At 43.8% G+C, this 23,518-nt stretch overlaps 1 protein-coding gene across 4 annotated transcripts in view; it reads right to left on the minus strand.

Annotated features, from left to right (window-relative positions):
* Positions 1-2,469: 2,469 nt before the first annotated feature.
* ZNF827 (zinc finger protein 827) overlaps positions 2,470-23,518 on the minus strand; it is a 94,221-nt gene continuing 73,172 nt past the window's right edge. Inside the window, exons 9-15 of one of the 4 annotated variants that reach the window (XR_010622202.1) lie at positions 13,461-13,598; positions 11,789-11,960; positions 10,109-10,275; positions 6,984-7,175; positions 6,715-6,892; positions 5,203-5,358; positions 3,794-4,278 (exon numbers count right to left, since the gene is read on the minus strand). Coding sequence is in view for 2 of the 4 variants with exons in the window: in XM_065736368.1 (XP_065592440.1) it covers positions 3,075-3,882; positions 6,715-6,892; positions 6,984-7,175; positions 10,109-10,275; positions 11,789-11,960; positions 13,461-13,598 (1,655 nt within the window). In the remaining 2 variants the exon portion in view is untranslated. Of the gene's footprint in view, positions 4,279-5,202; positions 5,359-6,714; positions 6,893-6,983; positions 7,176-10,108; positions 10,276-11,788; positions 11,961-13,460; positions 13,599-23,518 lie in introns of all 4 variants that reach the window. The other 3 variants (XR_010622203.1, XM_065736368.1, XM_065736367.1) reach the window with 3 other exon arrangements.

A 23,518-nucleotide genomic window follows, 5' to 3' on the forward strand; every position in this document is an offset into this window, starting at 1 on the left:
CAAGTAAAAAAAAATACAGAAGGAAGAAAAAAGTGCTGAGAACTTTTAACTGAAGTACTGAATGGAAAAACACACTAGCCTTCATTAAAGAACGCAGAGGGATAAACTACTATGAAATTAGCTTTATGGTGGGGGGAATTTTTCAGAATTGTTGGTCTTTAATAGGTAGGGGATATCTCTGGAGAACATTCCTTTCTTTAGTCTTGAACTGCAAACCAATTATTTTAATATGCATGAATCTGATAAATACTGTATTTATTTTTCTTAAAAAAATAAAAACCTCCTAACACGCTTTTCCTTACAGAGAAAACTTCTGTGACGTACCAGAAAGAATGAATTTATCCTTTCCAAAGTGCTAAACAAACTTCCCAGGTAATTTAGACTTCACTTCGTCAGGTACTGGTGCAGTGGAACGTTGCTGAATGCGTGCCATTCGTGTGCTGACAGCTCATTCTCAGCAGTTCCAGCCCTATGTGTATACTGCAGCTTGGTGTACAAAAAGTATCCTAGCACTATTCGTACTTCCTCCCAGACAGCTGTACTTTCCCTGTTGCTGTGGAGAAAAAAGAAAGAAGCTTTTGGATTTGGAAGTGTTTGCTCTGCTGTGGGGTGGGGTCAGAGATGCACGTGTGGAGTCCTGGAGAGAGCTACAGCTTCTGGGTGCAGAGTGCATATTTCACGCTGTTGAGATGCTCAGTTTTTTATGCTTTGTGCATTCACTAATACACCCCTTACTATTTTGTCTGCGCTCCCAGGGGGGTCACCAGGAGTTCTGATGGAGTAAAGCACGGCAAAGAGAGCCCTGAGTTGCACTGTTACTAAAATTTGTATACTTAACTTTGGAACAGATGGCTTTTCTCTACAGCACGTGCAGATGGAGCTGCCGCATGCTCAGGAGAACCAAAATTTTCTGCTGGAATGTAAACAAAATGGTGGGACTTCTCTGCCCTTTAATTAATAATTCTGAATAATAACCTGCTCCTATCTGGGATGCTTCCCCTTTGTAAATAGCTTCGAGGATGTTAAACAGGAGTGCACGAATGAGGATGTCCTCCCTGAACAGGAAGACTTTGGTCATGCCTGTGGAGAGTGTTTGGCCATCTCAGTGCAAAACAAATTAAGAATCTTGCCAATAAATAAAACGATGCAAGTTCTGCATCAGAAAAAAAATACTCCATATAGGCTTCACTTAAGAAATGGGTAAGATTGAGATCACGTTTCTACCTGTGTGTGTGGCTCAGAACCTCTGTGGACCAGGACTGCCTTCCTGAACTGGGATGCTGCCTTAGTGCTGTCCGGACAAGGGGCTGGCTCCGACTGGTCTGCTGGGATCCCTCCGTCCCACAGCACCCTGCAGAAGAAGCAGCTGCTTTGGAACAGCGTTAGAGTGGGTAAGTGGCACATGAGGTGTGATACAGCGCATCACTTACAGGGGCTTCGCTGAGAGAGAGAGAAGGACTGAAAAAAGCAAGGAGGTCACACATCTCCAATACCTGGTGAAAGACAGCAGGATCTAATTCCAGGAGATGCCACGGAAAACAGTAATCCGGTAAGAAAGTATTCCTGTAAGTCCTGTCAGGGTTTTGAAATGTTTCACGTTTCATATTTCCAATTTTAATGCACAGGATTTTTCACACCTATCTTTCTTCCTGGATTTTAAGTAAGTTGTCTCAGGAACAGATCGATTAACAGGCAGGTTCTCCTCTTTCAGATCACTGTTAGCATTTGAGATTTAACAGGTTATACAACTGCTCTGCATTTGCTTCTTCCTGCGATAAAGTGCCACATACAACATGTCATTTTAATGACGGCAAAGTAAGAGCATTAAATAAGTATAAAGTTAGCTAGCTTCCTAGCAGTGTACAGAAAGGAATAACGTATTACTGACGACCTGGAGCGTAGCGACAGGACCGCACAATCTGCAAGTACCACTGAAAGAGTGAGGCTATAAAGAAGAACTGTATCTTTCAAACAGTGTCTTTCTTATAGCTTTGTATTTCAAAGGTATCGGTACCTTTGCAGATGTACAGTCTTATTACTGTCATCCTGCAGAATGTTTTCGTTTTCTTTTTTGCAAATGAGAAACAAACTAGTGCAAGACTAAAGCACTGTGCAAATCTGCCTATTTTTTTTTTTTTTAGTCTGAGTATTTATACCCAGAATTTATCCATACCCTTAGTAAAATCCCCTTTGCTGGATTTTTTTTTCCACCATAGATTTCTAGTTATACAAGTTGTTCCTGCAAACTAAAAGGTAACCACTGCATAATACAGCATAGATGCATCTCTATATATTTATATGCCCTTTTAAAACAAAAGATGTATGCTATGGCCCAGACTCAGGTGTTTGTTACACCTGCGTAACAGCTAGGAAGTGAGCCTGCTGTGTGAGTGGGTACACCGCACGTGCACGCGTATACGTGCACACTCATGGTCATTGTTATACTCTGACCCTGCAGTGCCACTCTACCCCAAATCCTCACACCTTAACAACTCAATGCAAGGCATCAAACAGCAAAAGGATGCTGCGTGCAGCACTGAAATAATGACACCAGCCAACCCTGGAACCAAGAGTTACTCCCGCCCCAACTCTACAGTTCAGGGCAATACGGAGGAAAGGGAGGGAATGAGTGTGTTCAAGGGAGAAAAAGGACAGATAAATAAACCAATATGAGGGATGTGCAAAGCGGTGTCATGGCACGCTTACAGGCTCTCCATCACACACCCGCACACAAAGACCAAAAAAACCCAACAACAACAACAAAAAAACTATCAATATGAAATCTTACAAGCGCTGATTGCCAGTAAGGACACTCTTTTTTAGCTTAACAAGACAAAATAGTTTCTTAGATAAGAGTACTGGGAACATGCTGAAGGTAGAAGTATGCAGTAGGTCACCTGTTGAAGATTTAACAAAGCAGCTTTCATGTCAATGCAATAAGTATACACAGAGCCATTTTCTAAACCTTACTACTGATATAGTACAAATGTTCGTTACCTCTTCGGTTTATTGTTTGCAGCAATGTATACCTGCTGGGTTTGCTGGGGTATTTTTGGTACAGAATGCAACTGCCCTCAGACAGTTTCTGCCCTTTCCGTTAATCCAAGGTAGGCAAGGAAGGAGTGTTTAGGTGAAGAGGCACCCCCCGGTGCAGTCTGAGGTCTGGGCGGATGGAATGTGAGATTGTAGTGGTTTTTGGGGAAAAACATTGTTAAAGGAATAAGGTGGGCAAACTCCGAGTTCCAGTATTTATCAAAGCACAGGGAAGTGCCATTGACAGCCAAGGCTTTCACTGCCAAGTCTGCTTCTGCCCCGCTGCTGTGCGCAGCTGACATAGCCACTGTCTGCAGAGCCTGGGAGGCAGACATAACTGAGAGGGGTGACAAGAGGTTTCTGGAGCTGTTCACTGGCAGGAGCGGACTGGCTTCCTTAGAGGACGAATACTGGCCCTTCTTCTCCTCTTCAGAGCAGTCCCCATTCTGGTGCTTCTTCACGTGGCGGCTGAAAACAAAAGGGTGGGTAGTCTTGAACAGGCACTCGTCGCAGCTGAAAGTCTGGCGTGGAGCATGCTTCAGTTTCTTGTGCAAGTTGAGATTGTCTTTGCGTTTGCAGCTGTAGCTGCACTGGTCACAGTGAAAAGGGCGCTCACCAGTGTGGACGCGCACGTGCTCGATCAGCTTGTTGGCGGTCTTGGACAGGTAGCCACACTGGTCGCACTTGTAATGGTTGCCAAGGCGGTGTTCTCGGATGTGCATCTCCAGCTCCAGCTGATTTGCTTTCACTGTTTGGCAGATCCGACACTTGTACTCCATCTTGTAGTGAGTCTTCAGGTGGCACTCCATCGCTGCAGGGCGGTTCGTGGAGTAGATGCAGAACGGGCACCTGGCACAGAGAAAATACAAGTCACACGGCTTGAAGTTCTGCGTTACCGGGTTAACCCTCTCATTCAGCCCCGCTCTGCCCTACGGAAGCAGGAAAAAAGGCACTCAGTCCTCCCCGTACGGTCTCTCTATTACATGGTTCATCTTGACATCTATCTCTACTTAGAGTACGTCTGCCCATTTAATGGCAGTAGAGCTCGCTTGTTCCTAGGAAGTCAGCAGAGGAGCATCCCCTTAATCTTCTGGCTTACCTTTGCAGGCCAGGTTGTGCAGTGGGTGACTGATTCCCAGGTACTTTGGGTAACGACATTCCTAGTGTTTGTACAAAGTCACTTTTGCCATTTTCTCCATTCAGAAGTGGTTTAAAGGGAATGTTTACAGATGAGTATGAAAGCAGCTGTTTAAGTAAAGACGGAATAAACTTGTAATACCGTATGTAGCGCAAAAGCTTAGGAAATTCCTTTAATGTGACTTTGAACAATAAGCTTGCTGGGTGTCCGGCTAGAAACAGCTGGAAGTTGGCTAGTTAAGATGATCTGTAAGGATTCCCACTGCTGGGAGATGAGCTAGTCTGTGCTTGGCAATGCTTGCCTGCAGCTACCTTTGCCACCACGGCAGGAATCGTTCCGGCGTGGGAACAGGATGTGGGCTCTGCTTACTCACAGCAGAAAGCTTCCGGACCAGGGTGGACGTGTAAAGGGCCTCACCCCTGGGTTCCTGGACCAGGGAGGGCTGAGAAGGCTGGAGGAGGGAGCCTTGAAAGCTGGGAAGAAAGGCTGTGAGCTGAACAAACCTGGACACCATCAAGACTAAGAACCAGATTCTGCTTGATGCGGCCTAGAAGGAGGTGGTGAAGACAGCACCCACCCATAACCTCTGCTACGCTGAACAAAGCGTACTGGCTTCCAGATCTGCCTTGTGAGCTAAAAGTGCAAGTCTAGGTGAGAAGACACCACTAGTGCACCAGGCTGCTGCGTTACCATGTCTCCACTGCCTGCTGATCTGCATTCACCGTTCAGGAGTTCTGCCAATTGTGCTCTATCATTTAAGGCCATTTCTAAGCAGAGATCCTCTCACTTTGTTTTCACTCACTACAACTGATTGCACGTACAGGTTCAATTTTATCTTGCTTAAAATTGAGAGACTCTTGAGTGAGTGCAGCGAACAGTAGCAGGAGGACAAACAAACAGAAGTGAAACATCCAGACACTTTTCCTGATGCAGCATCAAGTACTCTGATCCAGAGAGGGAACCTGGCACTAAGGCTGCTAAAGTGGTTAGCTCTACCGCAACAGAGAACTCAGCTGTGTGTGCACACATACCTCTCCTGAGCTGGGTGCTCTCTGGATCAGAATTCTCAGGTTTTAGGTCTGGAACTGGAGGAATCATGTTTTTTTGTTTGTTTTTCTCTTCCCCCACAGCAAACAGGAGACAGAAAAATACAATTTACTTAGATCTCTTCAGGCTCTTCTGGATGCCTTAAAAAAAACAAAAAATCAGAGCTTTTTCTTAGATGCAGCTTTGAAGATACCTAATGATTACTTGAGTCGGGCAGGAATAACTTGAGTAGACCAAGAAACCCATTCTGTCAGGAAGGTCTGAGTCATAGGTCATGTTTTTTACTCGGTAAATAGAATAGATTCTGTGCAGCTTAAACTCAGAGTGCATGAGATCACTGGCCTGTGCATCCAGCACAGACATCCCATCGTTCTGGCACACTGCTTGTTTCCCAGCCTGGTCTTATTCCCAGATTCAATCATCGTATCTCGATTCATCAGAGATTCAAGTCTGGGAAACTACTGAGCTGCAGAACAAGACACTGCCTGGCAAACAGAACCAGATTTCACTAACTGCAGCACAAAGTGATGGAGCTGCTCACGGTAACGGTAAGTGTGGTGCGCTAGTTACCTCTCAGGCAGTGCACTGATAACATTAGTTTGTTTAGCAAGAGCAACGCAAGCAGGAAAGCCTGTGCTGAACCCTAGCTGGGCTTGAAGTGGCTCCAGCCTCTTTTGCTGCAGCTGCTGGAATTAAACAGATTCCAGGGGCTTACATCCTCCATAACATCACACTGCCTGTGCACAGGGAGCAAGCACATGGCCCCAGCAATCACCCCTCCCCTCAGGGGTCCAACTCTGACACAAGGGCACGCTCATTCTCTAGAAACATTGCTCTGTGCGAACAGATCTCCAAAGACAGCACCTTAGCCAAAGACAAAAAGTTTTCTTTTTTTTCTTAAGAGAGTATATTGCTCGTTACACGTTAATATATAGTGATTATTCCAAGCGTGCAAAAGAAAGGCAGTAAAGGATCACAATCGTTAGTTGCTGCGGGGGACTGACCACATTAGACTCTACAAGGATTACAAAGCAATTAAGAGGTCTGATTTTGAGAAGCTGACTTCATACTTAGTTGCAGATTGCAAAGGATTTAGATTCTTTGAGTAGGTACAGGATAGAGAATGCCGTGCATGCTCTCCTTTGCTCTAATGCCTTCAAGAAACCCTCTTCTCTGGGACAGCACCTCTGTGCAGTACTGCCTCATTCCCTTAGGACCCATCACGTACTTTCTCCTGTTCCACCTGAAATGGGAAAGGCCGTACTTTGTTAACTCTCTATAACCAATGGAAACTGCATTACTATTTACTGTAACGCTGCAAGCCCATGGTGAGGCAACTCTAAAGGTCTGGGCTTTTATCATCTAAATAACAGAAGCCCCAAATCTGGATTTTAAGTCGTTTAACTAATTCTTTCCAGCTGACTTCCTTTTGTCCTGTCCCTACAATATTAGAGGTGCTTTAACACAGTAAAAGTTTGTGTACTTGCTTTCCTTACTTGAGCCCACCAGTGGGGACAGTGTGGCATTTCTTGTGCTCCAATAATTGCTCGGGCGTCTTCATGAACTTGTGGCACACATCACACTCAAACATCCGTGTGATCAGGTGGATTTGCAGATGGCGCTCAAACATATTTTTTGTTTTGCAGACAAAGTTACAGAAAACACATTCAAAGCCTGAAAAATGAAAAAAGGAAAATGCATTCCTCATACTGCGGCCGGATCTACTGCACAGGTGACAACTACATTTGTTTAATGGGGTTTTTACCTTTCTCTGACTTCTCTTCAGTGTTCAGTGAGGTCTGAGTACCAGGCACTACAGAAATGACCAGCAGGTTGTTTGAACCCTTGCTTTTTGGAGATATATCTGCATCTTCCTTGCTGTTAGCAGAGTCACTGAGTGCTGACAGTGAAGATGAAGATGGACTGTTAGATTCACTGGGTGTCTTCCTCTCCTCAGCTGTAAAATTGGAATTAGGAGCAATAGCTAGTACAGCAGACTAGATGCAATCTCGGTAATCCTGTTTTAAATTTCAGGGTGAGTGAGTGTCATATAAAGTTAATTCAAACCTACTTATAAACAAGTCTGAAATCAACTGGTCAGTTAGGGAAGCATCATAATTTCACATCCTTTCAATCCTTTCATTTTATAACCGCTTGCAGTAGTATATCCTAAAAGGTGTTCTGTCTGTAATGGCAGTGAAAGGAAGCATGCAATTCTACCACGTTATCAGGCCAAAAAACAAAAAAACAAAACAACAACAACAACAAAAAACCAACCCAAGCACACATTTTGATTAGCTCAGACAATCAAGAACTTGTCAATGAGAAAGGGAAGTTTTCACAAATGGAGGTTGGGGTGCTGTCGATGGCCAAGTTGATTATCATTCCATACTGAACTTGGCCATTGACAGCACCCCAACATCCATGAGAGGAAGGGTAAAGGAGAACAGTCTCACTGTAAGAAATAACAGCCTGGTCTCGAGATGTATCTGCTGTTCCCAGGACCTCTCACTGAAAATTAAATGACAAAAAAACCACAACAAAAATGAAACGTTTAACTGGACCTAAAGCCGTGGCACTGCAGCACTGCCTTACACGTGCAGCAAATGTACCAAGTTTGAATCCCAAATAGCATCCCATGCTAGAAATGAGCAAGAGCGAGGGTCCTCATCTAAGCCTACTCCAGTATATTCTGCTGTGAGCCAAAGAATCAGGATGGGCAAATTACTTCCTCGCATCTATGTCACGCTTTATTCAGAGCTGTGCTAAAAACAGACTTTGCTGAAATGTCATATTATCTATGGGATAAAGTAAGTAAGTCCTCCGATTGAGGCCTCTGCAAACAGCAGTACGTACCTCGCTTTAAACTCGTGAGTGGCACCTTTAAGTCTAGATAAAAATGTTGGAATGCTCTAATGAAATCTGATGACCCACACTTTCAATAGGAAGGATGAGTGGGATATCATACAGAAAGACTCACTGACCTTGGGGACTAGAGTAATAAAAATGGAATGAAATTTAATAGTACAGAGAACAAGGTTATGACCTGGAGGGCCGGTAACAAGAATTTTTTGCTACAAATGAGGAGTGCTTAAGCAGGAAACAGTCAAGGAAAATAAAATACAAAGAAAGAATTGGAGCAAAACACAGGATGAATATGAGCTAGCAGCATGCTGAAGTCTCCAAGGTAGGTAAATAGGATCACAGAGTATTACGGTGTGAGTTATTCCCAGTAAATAACTGCTGCTGTTTTACTTTGCCACCACTACTTATTTCAGCTAGATATACCACAAGCAGTCGGGGTTGCATATGCCAAGAATGGGGATCTAACAAGAACACACCGTGAAGGATTGGTACTTTGAGTATTTCATGTAAGAAAAGGCTCAATGAACGTGCAGATAGGAGAGGGCTGCTCTCCAGAAATACACAACAGGAATAAATACCATGGGAGGGGAGAAGGGCCGAGGGAGGTGTGCTGACGTTTCAATGGAAGACAGTTCTGGCAGGAAAGAATGAAGTCCTGTCCTGATGATCAGAAAGATGCGCAGTGGGAACTTCAAAAAGGTACCTCATCTTTAATACTAGGAAATCTGCAGCTATTGGTGGGGATAGTCGGGCTGAAACAATCCTACTTCCCTGAAGACATGTGCCAAGAGCCTTACATACAGACCTTTCATGACTCAGTAACCTTACAGGGTAGGACTGTTTGTCAGGGTTTGACTGACCCAGAAAACCCATTCTATCCTTTCCCCCGATACATGCCATATGTGTAAGCATTTGGTGGGATCTCCTGATGAATGGCTCAAATGGACAGAGCAAATGAAGAGCAGGTAATGAAAAGACAAGTGGCACCTCCGATATTTTAGTCACGATAGGAAGGTATGTTCAAGTACAGCTATTCTTTGAGCTCTGATGCAAACTTTACACATAGCTATGGATGGCATATCTCCATCTACACGTGGAGATGGATTAAAGAAAACTGGATAAGACAGTGTGAGTGAGGGGAGATGGGAGCAGAGTTGTAGTACTGAAAGCTACACTGGCATAATAATCTATGTAATCCAGTAATTTAACTTATGTTAGCACAAACGTCCTTTCCCCTTTCCACCCTTCCTATCTTCCCAGTTTTACCCCTGGTAAAACACCAATGCAATTTAGCAGTGGGAAAACTGTGCTGGATGCAGTTCAGCTTCAGTACTGTCAACAGAATTATTAGTAGTTTGTGACAGCGAAATCCTGCTTGGTGTTGGAAAAGAAATTAACTGATAGCACTCTTATTTTCTTCTCCTTAAATTATGCTGAGCTTCACTAGTTGGACTCAGCATACAGAGCCTGTTTGAAAACTGCTGTTGCTCTTATCTTTGGCTATTAAGTGATTAAGAACAGGACCAGGGAGAAGAAAACACATGACCTGTTCTGGTACTGAACATAAAGTCACATTTAAAGCATCTCTGAGTCACAGCATCAAAGAAACATCAACACCAAACTCCAAACGCACCGTGAACAAAGCTGAGTATATTACTTGTTACAGCCTTAGTGCCAGATCTGCACAGTTAGCACTCAGAGCTGCCTTATCATTACTGAGGTCAAAGCAGGATTTTGATAAAACAGTAAATCGGTCAAAAAAAGTGTACGTCAACTTCAGCAAGGGAGGAGATTTGGGGAGTGTGAGGAAGGAAGGCAAAGCAGCCCTTCATTTGTCCCCTATGCCTGGAAACTGATCTGTACTAGCAGACTATTTGCCTGGCTTTACTTCAGCTTTGAGAGATAGGGCCTTAATTAGCAAGCATTTCAGTGAAAGTAAAGAGAGCACTAATGAGAAGCGTGAAGGCTGCACCTACAAAGCAGGGAAGAGAGAGTGCACTGCAGCTGGGAGGTGGGGATCGTCACCTGTGTGCTTGCTGTTGACATGAGCCTTCATATCTGCCTCTTCCATGGTGACAAAATCGCACGCCGTGCAGCAAATCGAGAACATCCACTGCTCTTTATCCACGTGGAGGGACATATGACTGACAAACTGGACATTCATCTCTGTCTCAAACCCACACACATGACAGCTGCAGGCAGAAGGGAATTCAAGAGTAAGAAGCATCAAAAAATAAAGAACAAACAAGAGAAGCATGTTATCCTTCCCTTCATTTTGTAAGAAAAAACTCACTCACTGCGCAGTTCTCTTCCTCACTGTTGAATGTTCATTGGAAAATTCTTTGTCTGCTGAACTGCTGTGGAACTGATGGCCATGCCAATGTGATTAAGGGCAGGCGCAACGCAACAATCCTGTACGTGCTACAATGATGCTAGATAATCATAAAGTTAATTAAAAACTATGGATTCCAGATGCTGCACATCACCTAGCTGATTCCTCTGGGCAATAAGAGGCACCATTGCTTTGCCAAGACGTTTAGTATGGCTGATACACTGACAAACAGAAAGCGTGCTGAACACTCCAGGAGTTATTTTCAAGCCCTGGAATGGTTCCCATGCCAAGCTGGGATCTTGTGCAAAACTGCCTAGCAGTTTCAGTGCAAACATGTAAAAATGGGCTCAAACATTTCTTATGCTTGACTGGAAAACAGCAGTCACCAGCTATACAAATAATTAACAAGAAGACAGATTTCACAGCCGACGCATAAACGGAGTGATATTGAGAGGCAATGGAAGGGGCCCTTTAACTTTCCGTGCAGCCCTCCTCTTGTTTTGTTTAGGCCATCAAGATCTAAAGCAAGCTAAAAACATTTTTGAAGATGTATTCTCTGGGGCACTACTTTGCCTTCCCAGGGGAACGGACTAGCTCATATAATCCAGGAAGATACATTATAAATAAATATATATATATTTATAATGTAATAATTCATATATATATTTTTTTTAATTACTTACACGATTTTGTCACTAAATGTGCACAATGCACTCTGAAAACTGAGTGATTTTCACTCAGCTTGGCCACTAGGGTGCATAGCACAGTCTGCAGAACACAGCGCTGCATACAAAAACGATAATGCCCCAACAGCCATTTCATCTGGGTCATTCCTTCCAATTTTTCTGGCCATTCTCCTAGAAGTCTTTTTTTTTCCACAACGTTGGTCACAATGTATATATCTCTAATACCTCTAGCAACTAGGAAAACGAGTATGTGGAGATGATAATTGTTTTAATACGTTGCTCTTGGATTTCATAGATTTGGTTGAAAACAATAGAGCTACCAGTGCTTTAGCTTCGCCATGAATCTACATAAACAACGGGAAATTCCCAAGTGCAAAACTTAAATTAAAAGTTAATGAGACTTTTGGAGTCCATCTGTCTCACGGAACCATTACGAAACAACAGCAACAACAAAAACACATATGCCAAAGAACTCTGTCCTCCCCGATGGCTATCCAAGTCAGACAGCACAAGGCAGACAGCTGGTTTTGCTGTTTAGCGTAAAGTCAGATAGAGATGGGCAAGGCAAATACTTTCAGTGCCGTGCCAGCCTGGAACACCAGGAGAGGGGGGTCCCGTGACACGGCCTGTGCAGGCAGCTAAGACAAATTCCAGGGTCTGGTGCACAGCTCTCGCCTGGGTCCTCACCTGTAATAGTAGGGGTGCTTCTTTCCATCGCTGCCTTCAGAAGTGACAGCGCTGACAATGTCCTCAGTGTCTGTACTCACCAGCTTCACAGAATGGACGGTCAGGTGCTGGTTCAGGTTAGCACGGCACTTAGCAGCGTAGGGGCACAAGTGGCATTTGTATTTTCTCTCTTCTGGGAAAGAAACAGAAAACCGTCGATGTATACTTCATTTCGAAGCAAACTCTTGTTACAGCTTCCAACAACCAATTATGCATTCCTTTGAGTTTCTCTAAGCAACTTCCTGACTGAGGTGCTTTGGAAGCTGGACGTTTGGGACAATTAGAGAAGTTCACAGCAATTACTCAGAAAATAAGCAAACTCGTTTGGAAAGAGTTTGGGGCTGGTTTTAGGACGTAGTCTACCATTTGTAGTCAGATATTATAAAACTTCATAAACTGGAAAACTGGGATAATTGCTGCTCTGAGAGCTGCAGCACAGCCAGTACAGAAACAGGTCAATAATCTGCAACTACTTCCTTTACCCAGCGTCTTTCATTTGAATTTTGGGTCCACTCATTCTTGAGGTTGCCCACACGATCGCTTGCAGAGTTGATGGTTTTGTATTAAGATGCGAGGGTGGGCAGGGATGAAAGGGAAGGCCGCATCATTAGGGCAGTTCTGAACAAGCTTAACAAGAAAAAAAAAAAAAAAAAGAACAAATGAAAGATATTAAACTTGAGTTTCAGTGCTTCAGAACTTTTAAAGTAAAAGGATTTAATTTAAAATTTAACATCTCTAAGTCCCGGCAGCAATTTCTTTGTGCATGCCAGACTTCATTCTGCGAAGAGCTGATTGATAAAACAACCAAACATTATATCAGCTTTTACAACCTTCCCGTCTGAAGTGCTGCTGCTCTAAAGCTGAAACGTAACACTACAAGTGTTAAGGGGGAAGAAATTCAACAGAGCAGCTCTGGATTAAGAAAAATGCAGAAAGTCAAGGAACAAGAACATCTGAACCTTTCCAGGATGGCCGTACTAAGTGACAGAACATATACTGGCATTCTACCAACGGTATTTTTTCAGCACTGCATTAGAAGCTCTTGCTTTCGAGTCCTACTTTGCGCAGTGCATCTCAGCAGGCTGACAGAGCACATCGTCCGTATGAAAACTCTGCTCATCTCAGTTGATCTGAATCACTGGCTTTAAAGGGAGCTGGTATGGACCTGACTGGTTCCTCTTTAAAAAAGTGAATGATAAGAGCAAAAGTGAATGTCGGTATTAAATCCTGTCTGTTTCACCATATCTGAAACAACAAAGCCAAATCTTTTGTTGTTCAGTAACATTTAAGAAGCTCATCGAGGCTGTGTCTTTCCTTCAGAACCGTGCCAGCAGATTCGGTTAAACAGCTGATACCTGCGATTCAACCTGCAGGAAGTTGGGCAAACTTGAACTTGCATGTTTTGTAAAGATTAACTACAAGTCGGCTGTAAAGAAGCGTTAGCTAAGTGCCGGAGCGCCCCTGCTATGGCATTCTGGCCTGTTTCTGGTCTTGGAAAGCTCAGCAAGAAGCTGAGCACAGCTCTTTCTACAAACACTCTTATGCTTATCTTCTCCCCATCCATCTCAAATGAGCTGTGACGAGCACAAGGATTTCCTCGGCACTGAAAAGCAAAGACAAAGCATTGGCTTACCTGTGTGCAGTGAGAGATGTCGGGACAAAGTCTGCTGTCGACCAAACACTTTTCCACACACTTCACAGGGAAAGAGCTGGTCGTTGAACTTCCAAGATGGCAATCCATTTCCTGCCTCCAGCCCTAGCTTTTCTGTTTCTGTGACAAAATACAAACAGAAAGTTGCATTTTAACAACTCAGAGGACTCCGATTTCACTCGGCATAATCCCGATATGAATGATATAAAACACAGCACCTGGGCTGCGTGCTGATCTGGCGCATGAGCTCATGTTAAAAGGAAACTTTCCTAATGATGGAAAGGAAATAAATCTTTTTTGTATGTAATCTTCCATACGTACTGTAAAGCGTAACACTTACCAGCTAGACACATCAGAGTTCAACCAGATTACGTAAAGAAAGAAACTCAAAGACAAGCAGGGCAAGGAGGCAGCAAAAAGCCAGTGTACGTGGAGGATAGCAGTGACACTATTCAGGCCTACATAAGAAAAAGTATCAGCAAATCCTGTGCAAAGAAATACTTTCTGCCAGTGTCCTGTTGTGCCTGAGGGAAGGGACCACTGCAGATAAGCGACAGAAGACTGAAGGGCTTTCAGGAGCTTCTAAATACAACAACCAACGCAGGACAGAAGGAGCAGGAAGGTTGGCTTAGGACTTATGTTTGCCGTAAGACCTCCTATTTCCACTAGGATGGGAGATGAAACACACGGAGCGCCCTTCTCAATCCCGCACCGCCTGTGGCACTGCTGCCCAAAACCAGTGTCCCCAGTGCATGTGAGGGAAGAACAGCATTTGGCTGGTACGTTCAGGTAAACAAGAGGAACTGAGGACAGGAGCGCATCTTACTGAGCTTAAGTTGCTATCCTAGAGTCTGGCGCAAAACAGCAAAACCTTCATCCAGCAGAACACTGAGGAATAAGCACCACACCTGCACAGGCAGCATCACCTGCTGCTGCAGACCTGGCTAGCATGTCTGACAAAGAGGTACCCGGCTGCCGCCAGCGTGATTTAGGTACACAGTTGTCAAATACTGCAATTAATTTTAACAACAATAAAAACAGTGCCTCATTTAGGGCAGACAGTCCACATAGCAATCTTAACAAGTTTAGGGACAGTCATAACTTTGCAGCCCCCTTTCAGCTCCTGCTGAAATTCAAGGGAGGAATTACGAGGCACATCTGAGTACTGCTGTCCGACAACACATTTTTTCTTACAGAATTTCTAGTTGGGAATCAAGTTCTGCCTCCTCAATTTTGTGAAAGGAATAAAAGATAACAATACCCTCCCCAAAAGGGAATGTGACCCTTAACGCCCCCAAATTTTCAATAAAGAATAATTCTTTTTGTTACTGTCCTTGAGTGCAGAACAGTGGAAAAATCTGACTGTACTAATGTTACAGTTGTTTTAGCAGAGCTTCTGGAGTACATAATCAAAACACTGCTTCAAGAGGAATATGGTAATAATTATAATAGAAGGTCACAAGGGTGCAGGTTGCTTCAATATGCTCACAACAAAAAGGAATTGGGACACATACCAAACAAGTCGGCACAATTAGATGTAAATATGTCTCTTAACAACTTATTTCAGCATTAGTCACCAGCCCTCCTTTCTCTCTGAAGAAAGAGAAATATCCTCTTTCCCTCTTGTGGATTTATAGCTATCAGTTATGGGAAGCTCACAGGAAGTTGGAGAAACACCAACTTTCTGGTTATCTCAAGCTGGGAAAAGCTACTCCTTGGCAAAGGTGCTGCGTTCTTTTCACTGATACTAAAGAGGATACCGTAGGTGTTTTGAAAGTGTTTCTGTTTACTTTCAAGATCTATTCCTACAGCCTTACTTGCAATACTCCTTTCTTCTCTTTTTACTGAATCTTCTCTCTATAGCCAAGCGCTTTTTCTATCCAGCAGGTTCCTTAGCTTGGTCACAGGAAAACAGAGTCGATCTCTGGCACCACAGGAGCCTCAGCACTTCGTGAGAAGCCTCCTCCTGCATGCCTCAGCCTCCTGAAAGCTCTGCCTGCAGCCTGGAAACTGCAGCTCCGCATCCGTACAGTAGTTCAGAAACCTTTCCCAGAACCTGCCCAGTAGCTGACCTTCCCAGTGACCTGAGGAATCGGGTGAGTCAGCATCCACAATCAGCCACTGGGCTCTGCCTCCAATTAAGGCTGGGAATGGTCCAGTGACTCCGAGACTGTAACACTGCATTATGCACACTATTCTCTGTGTATCCCAGGGCGCTTTACCAAGCCACTCTGTATCATTATCTTTACAGAACACCTCACGTAGAGGGTCATTCAGTGGCCAGGAGGAAGATGGACCGAGGCCAACTATGTTAGAAAATAAATCATCACTGTGAGACATGTCCCACAGAAATCCATCTTCCACTGAAGTATTCCTACACTAAAAATTTAATCACCAGGATGTAAGATTTCTGCCTTGAACATTCAGCAAATTCCAGAGTTCTTATGTTAAAAAAACCAAGTATGACCAAATAAAATTGACGTGATTAAATAAGTAATAAGCTGCACCAGTTTTGGAGTTTAAAACAAAATGTGCTTGGGAAAACCTCTAAGTTCTCCAGTACATCATGAAAAAGTAATAGAAAGTTTTAAGTACATTAACGACTAGTAATGAAATTACTTTAAAATAGGGTTAGAAAGGGCTGGGACTGTCCCCATCTGATGTTTCTCAGAGGTGAGGATAAGGTGGGCAATACCTGCAGAAGCGCCGCTCCATCCCTCTGCTTGCTCCTTCACACAGATTGATTTCTGGTTGACAAAGCCCACTGGCCCGAGAACCACTGCCTGCCCCTTTCTAAGCCGCTAGACACCATTCTGAACAGATGCCCATTTGCAGTTTTCACATGCAGTGGTGAACTTGTTTTTCTTCTTCTCAAACTGGAGGAGAACCTTAGCTTGACTTTTGTCAAATGCTGAGAGAGGATACCCCCATCTGGCTGAAGCTGTTTGTGAAGATAAGTACAAAGTGTGACCTGAATACGTAAGTAGCTGTCGAGTCACGGTATCGGCACTGTGACTGCTACAAGTTCTCACCTATAGAAAAACTTGACAAGAAATGGGAAATGTCTCTGAACGATTTTGGAAGTTCAGAGGTCAGCCAGGAACATTTGCTATACCAGTCTAGAGTGGGTTGCTGCTAGCCTGCCCTCTGTCATCCTTCCAGCACCTCACTTCTACCCAAGAGTAAATAAACTGTATGCAGTTGCGTATGAATGTCACAAGAACCCATTTTGGGGGGTTATTTCTATTTTGCTCCATCTAAAAAAAGCTCAAAGCAGTGATTTATTCAGAAACAAACCATTCAGGTCAGGCAATCATACAAACACTGCTTTAAGAACATTTATTTGGCTACGGATTCTTCTCTCTGCATTTATCTACGTTACTATAATGTCTTCCTGCACTCTGCAGTCTGCGTCATCAAAGATGCACTTTATTGCATGGGAGCCTTCCACTTACATGTTCATCTATCACCTCCTGCAAGCATACGGTTTGTTTAAACATCGAGCACTCCTTTTCCGGAATGTGTAATTGAGTCTTTGCTGCAAGCATGTTTGCTGAAAGCCTGAGAAGGGCTTGCAAGCTCAAAAATATACCGACTGCGTGAAACTGCAGCACTCCAAACACTGTACATCTTACTCCCTTCCCAACTTACTTTCACAAAGGCATTATTTGTGGCACCAGAATTCTTATTTCTATAAGTCAGTTAAACAGCAGAATTCTTCCAGATACTGTAGTTCTTGAGTAAGATACGTCTTACTAGTTATCTAGGCTATCTATGATCCTCAGCAGCCCTGCAGCCCTGAATTGTCACTGACAGTAACACAGCAACACAACTGGTCTTATACTGTGAGCACATTCATACACTGTTGGCCAGTGGTAAACAACTGCTTTTTGGCATCAAAATATTTCTGTATTCCCCAGAAAAATAAAACAAAATAGGAATTATTTTTTTAAATACCCAAGTCTCAGCTGAAATTCTGAGTTGGTTTGCCTGACCTCTTTGTGGATTCACGGAATCACGGAATGGCCTGGGTTGAACAGGGCCTCAATGATCATAGTTTCGATCCCCCTGCCATGGGCAGAGTCACCGACCACCTGACCAGGCTGCCCAGAGCCACATCCAGCCTTGCCTTGAGTGCCTCCAGGGATGGGGCATCCACAGCCTCTCAGGGCAGCCTGTTCCAGTGCGTCACCATCCTCTGAATGAAACCATGAACTGTCTTAGCTATTTAAAAACAGCTGATGCTGCAAAAACAGAGCAAGGTACTGATAATATCTTGCATACCCTCGGTATACAGGGGGACTCAAGTCCCCTCGTTTGTGTTCTGGGCTGGCCAGGGGTGAACTTGCACCAGCCTGGAGCCACCTAATGCCAGCAACGGGGCCCTGTGCCAGCAAGGAAGGGCCTGTGAAACCACAAGAAGGTATGATAATTTCAAATCCTCGATAAGAAAAAAGATCCAACCCAAATGGTTTTATTTATCGGAAATGCGGTGCTAATGTTGCTCTTTATAAAAAAAAACATCAAGAAAAAGGTCACTGAAGTGATAAAGATGCTGGGTTTGTGAAAAAGAGCAAAAGCAAATATAAGATGAACTTTAAAGATGCTTCTGTGGAGGGATGTGGGAAAAGAGTGAAGCCCACTTCACTGCTAATACTGAGTGTGTCGCCCAAAACACATCACATGCAGGTCGAGAAAAATAAAGCCTGAGCCAGGGCAAAGATAAGGCAGTTGATTCAGTGACCTCTAAAGACGAGTCTGCTTCCCTCCTTTGTTTCCAAATTGACAGCTATTTTAACTTCACATACAAACAGAGGCCTTCTGACTAAGCCGTGGTTTGTGATAACCTTCATCTGCATTATAAAGCTTTCAGATGTGCTTTTGCTGTCTGCTTTAAACTCAAAACTTAACAGCAAACAATAAAACAAAAATCTTCCTGTTCTAAACCTAAATCAGTCTATGTTTGTAAATTCTGTGGAAGGTGGCTGGAGCTGCAATAGTTTTGCAGTCATTTGTTGAAACATGATTTTTATAGCAATGTACAGTACAACATAAAGTTGGGATAACACTGGACAGCACTATCTGACTTAGATGACCCTATCTTGCTACAGGATAAAGCATAAGCAGAGCTGTCTTGCTGGCAATCTCAACTCATACACAATAAGGTGTCATTCCTGTTGCATGCAAAGCAAAGCCTCGAGCTGTAACATCACTGACCAGAAGGCAGTGGAAGAGTCCCTCCAACTCCTTGCACAGGCTCCAGTTGTCTTTCCTCTATCATTCATAGCTGTTACAGTGAAAAAAAGTCAGGTTGGTTTCATGACTGCGTAGGAAATAATGCAGATAGACTGATTTGAGACACTGCAAGAAAGGGATGTGAAGCACCAACAAATCCCCCCAAACGTGCTTCTGAAAGTTTATCCAATCCTTGTCTGCCCAGACAGCAATCAGTCCCTTGAGTAGCAAAAGCTCCATCGTAACAACTTCTGGTTTAGGAATAGTGGCTATTGTAAATACAACATAAATTATCTGTTGTCAGGTACAAAGCTGCTTGCGCGCTCTCTGCTGTCTTTGCATGCCATACTTGGTTTCAGTGCAATACCACAGTACTCTCCTGCAACTGTGACAGCCGTGGTGAAGTTGCAGTGTCCCTGCAGCTCCCTGCTGACCAGCTGACCCCCACGGTTCACTCCTCCACTTCTGCTGCTTCTCATTGTATTTTTTTTTTGGTGGCTACAACACTGAATCCAAATGAACTTACAGAAGTATAATTTGCTTTACATTTCTTCCTCTTGAGTTTTTTCCTACAGTTGTTTAAAGCACACTTTTTACAATTACAGAGACCATCCTGCATGTTTAGGACCGTGACAGTATCTGTATAAACCTCCCTTTTCTTCTTCTCATTTTACTTTGGTCACTATGCCAATTTCTGTTTGCACTGGGGGCATTTTTTCCATAGAGAGAAAGTAGTGACAGTTAACTGCCAAGTTACTAGCACTTGGCAGAGGCAACACAAGTAGTGTCCAGCCAGAATTCTGATACAAATAAAGGCAAATTGTCCTTTTGATTACATTTTTCAGTTTGGCTCCTTGAATCCTTTCTAGAGGAACCAAAAGATGCCTTCCTAAGGGAACTGTGAGCTGGTGACCAGAAACATCAGTGAAGGAATGCAAAATACAGCCCCAAGCACAGACTGAGCATCTTTTCCTGACCAGAAAGAATTACAACTCAAAACTAGATGGAAGTTGCTGCAAACATTCTGCAAAAGCCACCTTTCCTCATTTCCACAAGCTGCCAGGGGACACGTGCCACCCCTCCACACAACGTGGCTGCTGCTGTAAAACATTTCCAGATTCTCCGAGTGATAAGCAGTGAATCTGCCATTTCCTTGAAGCTCTTAACTTGCTCTTCTTCCCTTCTCCTGCCATCCCTCTTACCATAAACACGTCTACCTGCACACCAGTCTCTCCTTACCTCTGCTTCTGCTTGGGTTGCATGCCAGCCACTGGGGACGTGGGCGAGGTGATGGCTCCAGCTGGACTTGACCAAAACACATGGCAACCAGGGAGAACCCGTACCCTGATTGAAATCATGCTATAGAAGAAAAAGTCCTAGCTTTGTATGAATTAATTTTCTTCTTTTTTTTTAAGCTATCCCAATACCCAATTGATTGATCTTCCATTTAATTCACTCTTAGGCAGACAAATATTGAAGAAGACAACCTTGCGCAAGATAAGATGGGTGAAGATGGAGAGTACTAATGTAACTCTGAAAGAAATGTCACAGACTGATGTGTTCCAATTCCTTTTGCAGAGCTGAAGAAGTCATTTTAAAACCTGTCTTCCTGCTTCATGTTAACTTTGTACTCCGAAAAGATTCATATTCGATCTGGCTCAGTGCTGATGCTCACTTTTACAAAACATTCTGATATTAAGAGTGACAAAAGACAATATGAGACTTCATATGCGTTTGAAAAACAAAGTCTCTAAAACATAGCATGCTGAGTATTTATTAGCCAAACGCCTGATCTATCAATTCTGAGGTTATTTAATCAGCCTTACAGTTTTGCAACTGAATTTATATCACAGAATTAGAGCTGGAAGGGACTTCAGGAAGCCACTTGTTGTTTTCCTCACCCGAAGGCACACCCACTGCGCACCAAATGTACCTATCAGTTCTGACAAGTGCTTGTCCCACACTGTCTACAAAAAACCTCTCCAGTGATACGGATGCTCTACAGCCTCTCATGACCATTGCTGCAGTGCAGAATCACCACACAGCCTGGAAGTTTTCCTTTGCTGTTTAACTTAAATCTCTTTGGTTGTTATTTAAACCCATTACTCTGTATCTTACATGAATGCAGGATTTACTCCTTTTCTCTGAAAGCTTTATGTATTTAATTATCATTGCCTGTCTTCCTCTTTTGTTCTCCAGAATAAACAAACACAAATCCATCAGTCATTACGCACAGCTCATGGCTTCCCATCCCCTGAGCGCTGCTGTGCCGCACTCGTTGTTCCTGGGTTACAGAGCACAAAATTGGATTCAGGGCTCCAGCTGCAGAGCAAGAAATACCACATGTGCCTTACAGACAGCGTTTCCACCATCTCAGAGGGACATTCCCCCTTTCTGCAATGCTCCACACATGGTGTTTGACTGGGACGAATTCACATGTCTCCCTTAAGCTGAACTGCCTGGCCATTCACCTCTCTTCCCACATTTTATGGCACTCACCATTCACCCAGATACAGAATTTTTCCTCACTGAATTGACCACTGTTTTCCAGACTGTTCCTTCGGAGAAGGCATAACCCTAATTCCACCCTCTTATGGCACCTCTCAGCATGGCGTCACCAGCACATATAATAAACACACTTCCGTCACCCACAGCATCAGTGAAAGAGCCAAGTAACACGAGAGCGAGTGCAGACCCTTGCAGAATACCACTTGGTCCCTGGGGTTTCAGAGCCATGCCAGGTACAGCTTCACCCACTTCAGGTCTCCCTGCTTGCTCTGTGCATGCTGCAGGAGGCAGTGCTTCACTCAACCCAAGGGGTAGAGTTTCTTTTAGGATCTGGCACCAACCATTGTTAGCTTCCCTCCATACAAATCTCCACGGTTGTTACAACTGTACTTCCTGAGGCCGACTGCTGTTACTTTGCTGCTTTCCTTATTCCTTTCCTGAAAATCACGCCTTATCAATTTACAGCCATTCTTCACCTTCTGTCACCCGAATCAAAACGCAGGTCCCGAGAACTGGCTGGACAGCTGTGTGTTGTCCTGAACTGGTTTCCTAGAAGACAGCTTAGGCAAAATCCCACATTTCTTATTCTGAGCTTTGAATGAGTGAGGCCGCTCAGCAAACCCGTTTCAAATTTGACCTCCATTTGCGTTATATATTTATTTAAAAATACTAATAACTACAGCTACTTTGTCTATAAAAAAACAAATAAAAAAAAACAGCAACCAAACATCTGCTGCCAAATGACTGAGAGGCTCAGGAGCCACATCCAAAAACGTTAAGAGGTCCAAACCCTGCCCTACTCAAAGGGTAAAGGAAAACAAATGCTAAGTTTTGTTTTCCGTGGGGGATGAAACTGCCACCTTTGACCATTTTGCCTTGGGTTTGACGTTTGTAGAAGTAAAGGACTTCTGCTTTGCTGGATTTAGTGAACAAGGTCTAGTAGTATTCTGCATGAAACCAGAAGATAATTGTTCTGAGTGAAAGTACTTTCTTCTGGCCTTTACCATGAAGGCTCATCCTGCTTCAAGAGGAACAAGCAAGAAATGAAGTAAAAAGAAACAATTCTGTCTGCATGAGAAGACCGTGTGGTGTAAGAGGGAAACAGATACCACATATAGAGGCAGCTCATAATAAAACAAGGATCAAAACTTTTCCGACAGGAGTCCCTTTACAGATATCCATTAGACATGGACCTGAATGTATTTTTATGGGGCCTATTTTGATTAACTCTTCATCCTGAAGGTTCTGTAAGCAATTGGCAAAATAATTAGTGCAGTGACTTCACCAGGAGAAGAAGTAGCCCCGAGTGTCCATGGCAATTCTTGCAGGGCCCTCCTGTTTAACCTGTGTAGTGCTGAGAGAGAGAGCAGCCAATGCACCAGCAGTTTGATGCATTCCTCACAGGGATCCAATCACACCGCCTTTAGTTGCTGTGGGAATGGCCAATAAGTCGAGACTTTAAATAAATCTGAACTGTACATACTGGCACATGCTACATACCTCAGTCATCCTCCTTTAGCCAAGAGATTTGATGATTTGAAATGGCCCATTCTGCATAATAGTATGTCCTGTTTTGAAAGGGGGCTTGTTAGTTTCTAACTAACAAGTCAGCAGTGGATACTCAAGAGACAAGCACCCGTGCCACACCTCAGACCTGCAACGCGCTAGATGGAAACACGTTTGGCAGCAGACCCAGAAAAAGATGAAAGAGACATGTAATGCTGTAACTAGCTGCACCCAGCTTGGTTAAGGCTGCATTAAATGAACCAGAAGTTTGGAACCCCTTTCTCAAGGGCCGTAAGGCAAGCTGATTTTCAAGGTAGCTGGGTGCACAGCAAAAGAAGGCTGCACCCAGGCAGATGGTCATGGGGATCTGAAGGCAGGTTGCTATAGATAAAAGCATGCTACAGCCAGAACCACTGTCACACAGCTTAGCACTGAATTATACTGAAAAATTAAGCAAAATCTGTCTCTCTATGGAGAACTGCGCCAAGCACTGCCCACTTCTGCAGCAGTTCATCTATCTCACTTTCCTAGCATCACTTTCTACAACTTGTCAGTTATCTGTCTCTTGCTATCACACTTCAGAGCACAGCCACGGCGGCTGACAATCCTTAGCCTTCAGAAGTGCACAGAGACAGGGAGCATACACCAACTAACATGTACCCCAGCGATGTACTTCTGGTTGTGAAGAATCAAAGGAAAATGCACGCTGGGGATCAGGAACTTCAGTTAGTTATTCAAATCAATCTGCAACTCCGCCACAAATAGGTTCCTACTAATCTATGACACTGTCA

Source organism: Cyrtonyx montezumae, unplaced genomic scaffold (genome assembly GCF_038088225.1).
Source record: "Cyrtonyx montezumae isolate F1298 unplaced genomic scaffold, pur_monq_1.0 scaffold_2, whole genome shotgun sequence".
Classification (NCBI taxonomy): Eukaryota; Metazoa; Chordata; class Aves; order Galliformes; family Odontophoridae; genus Cyrtonyx; species Cyrtonyx montezumae.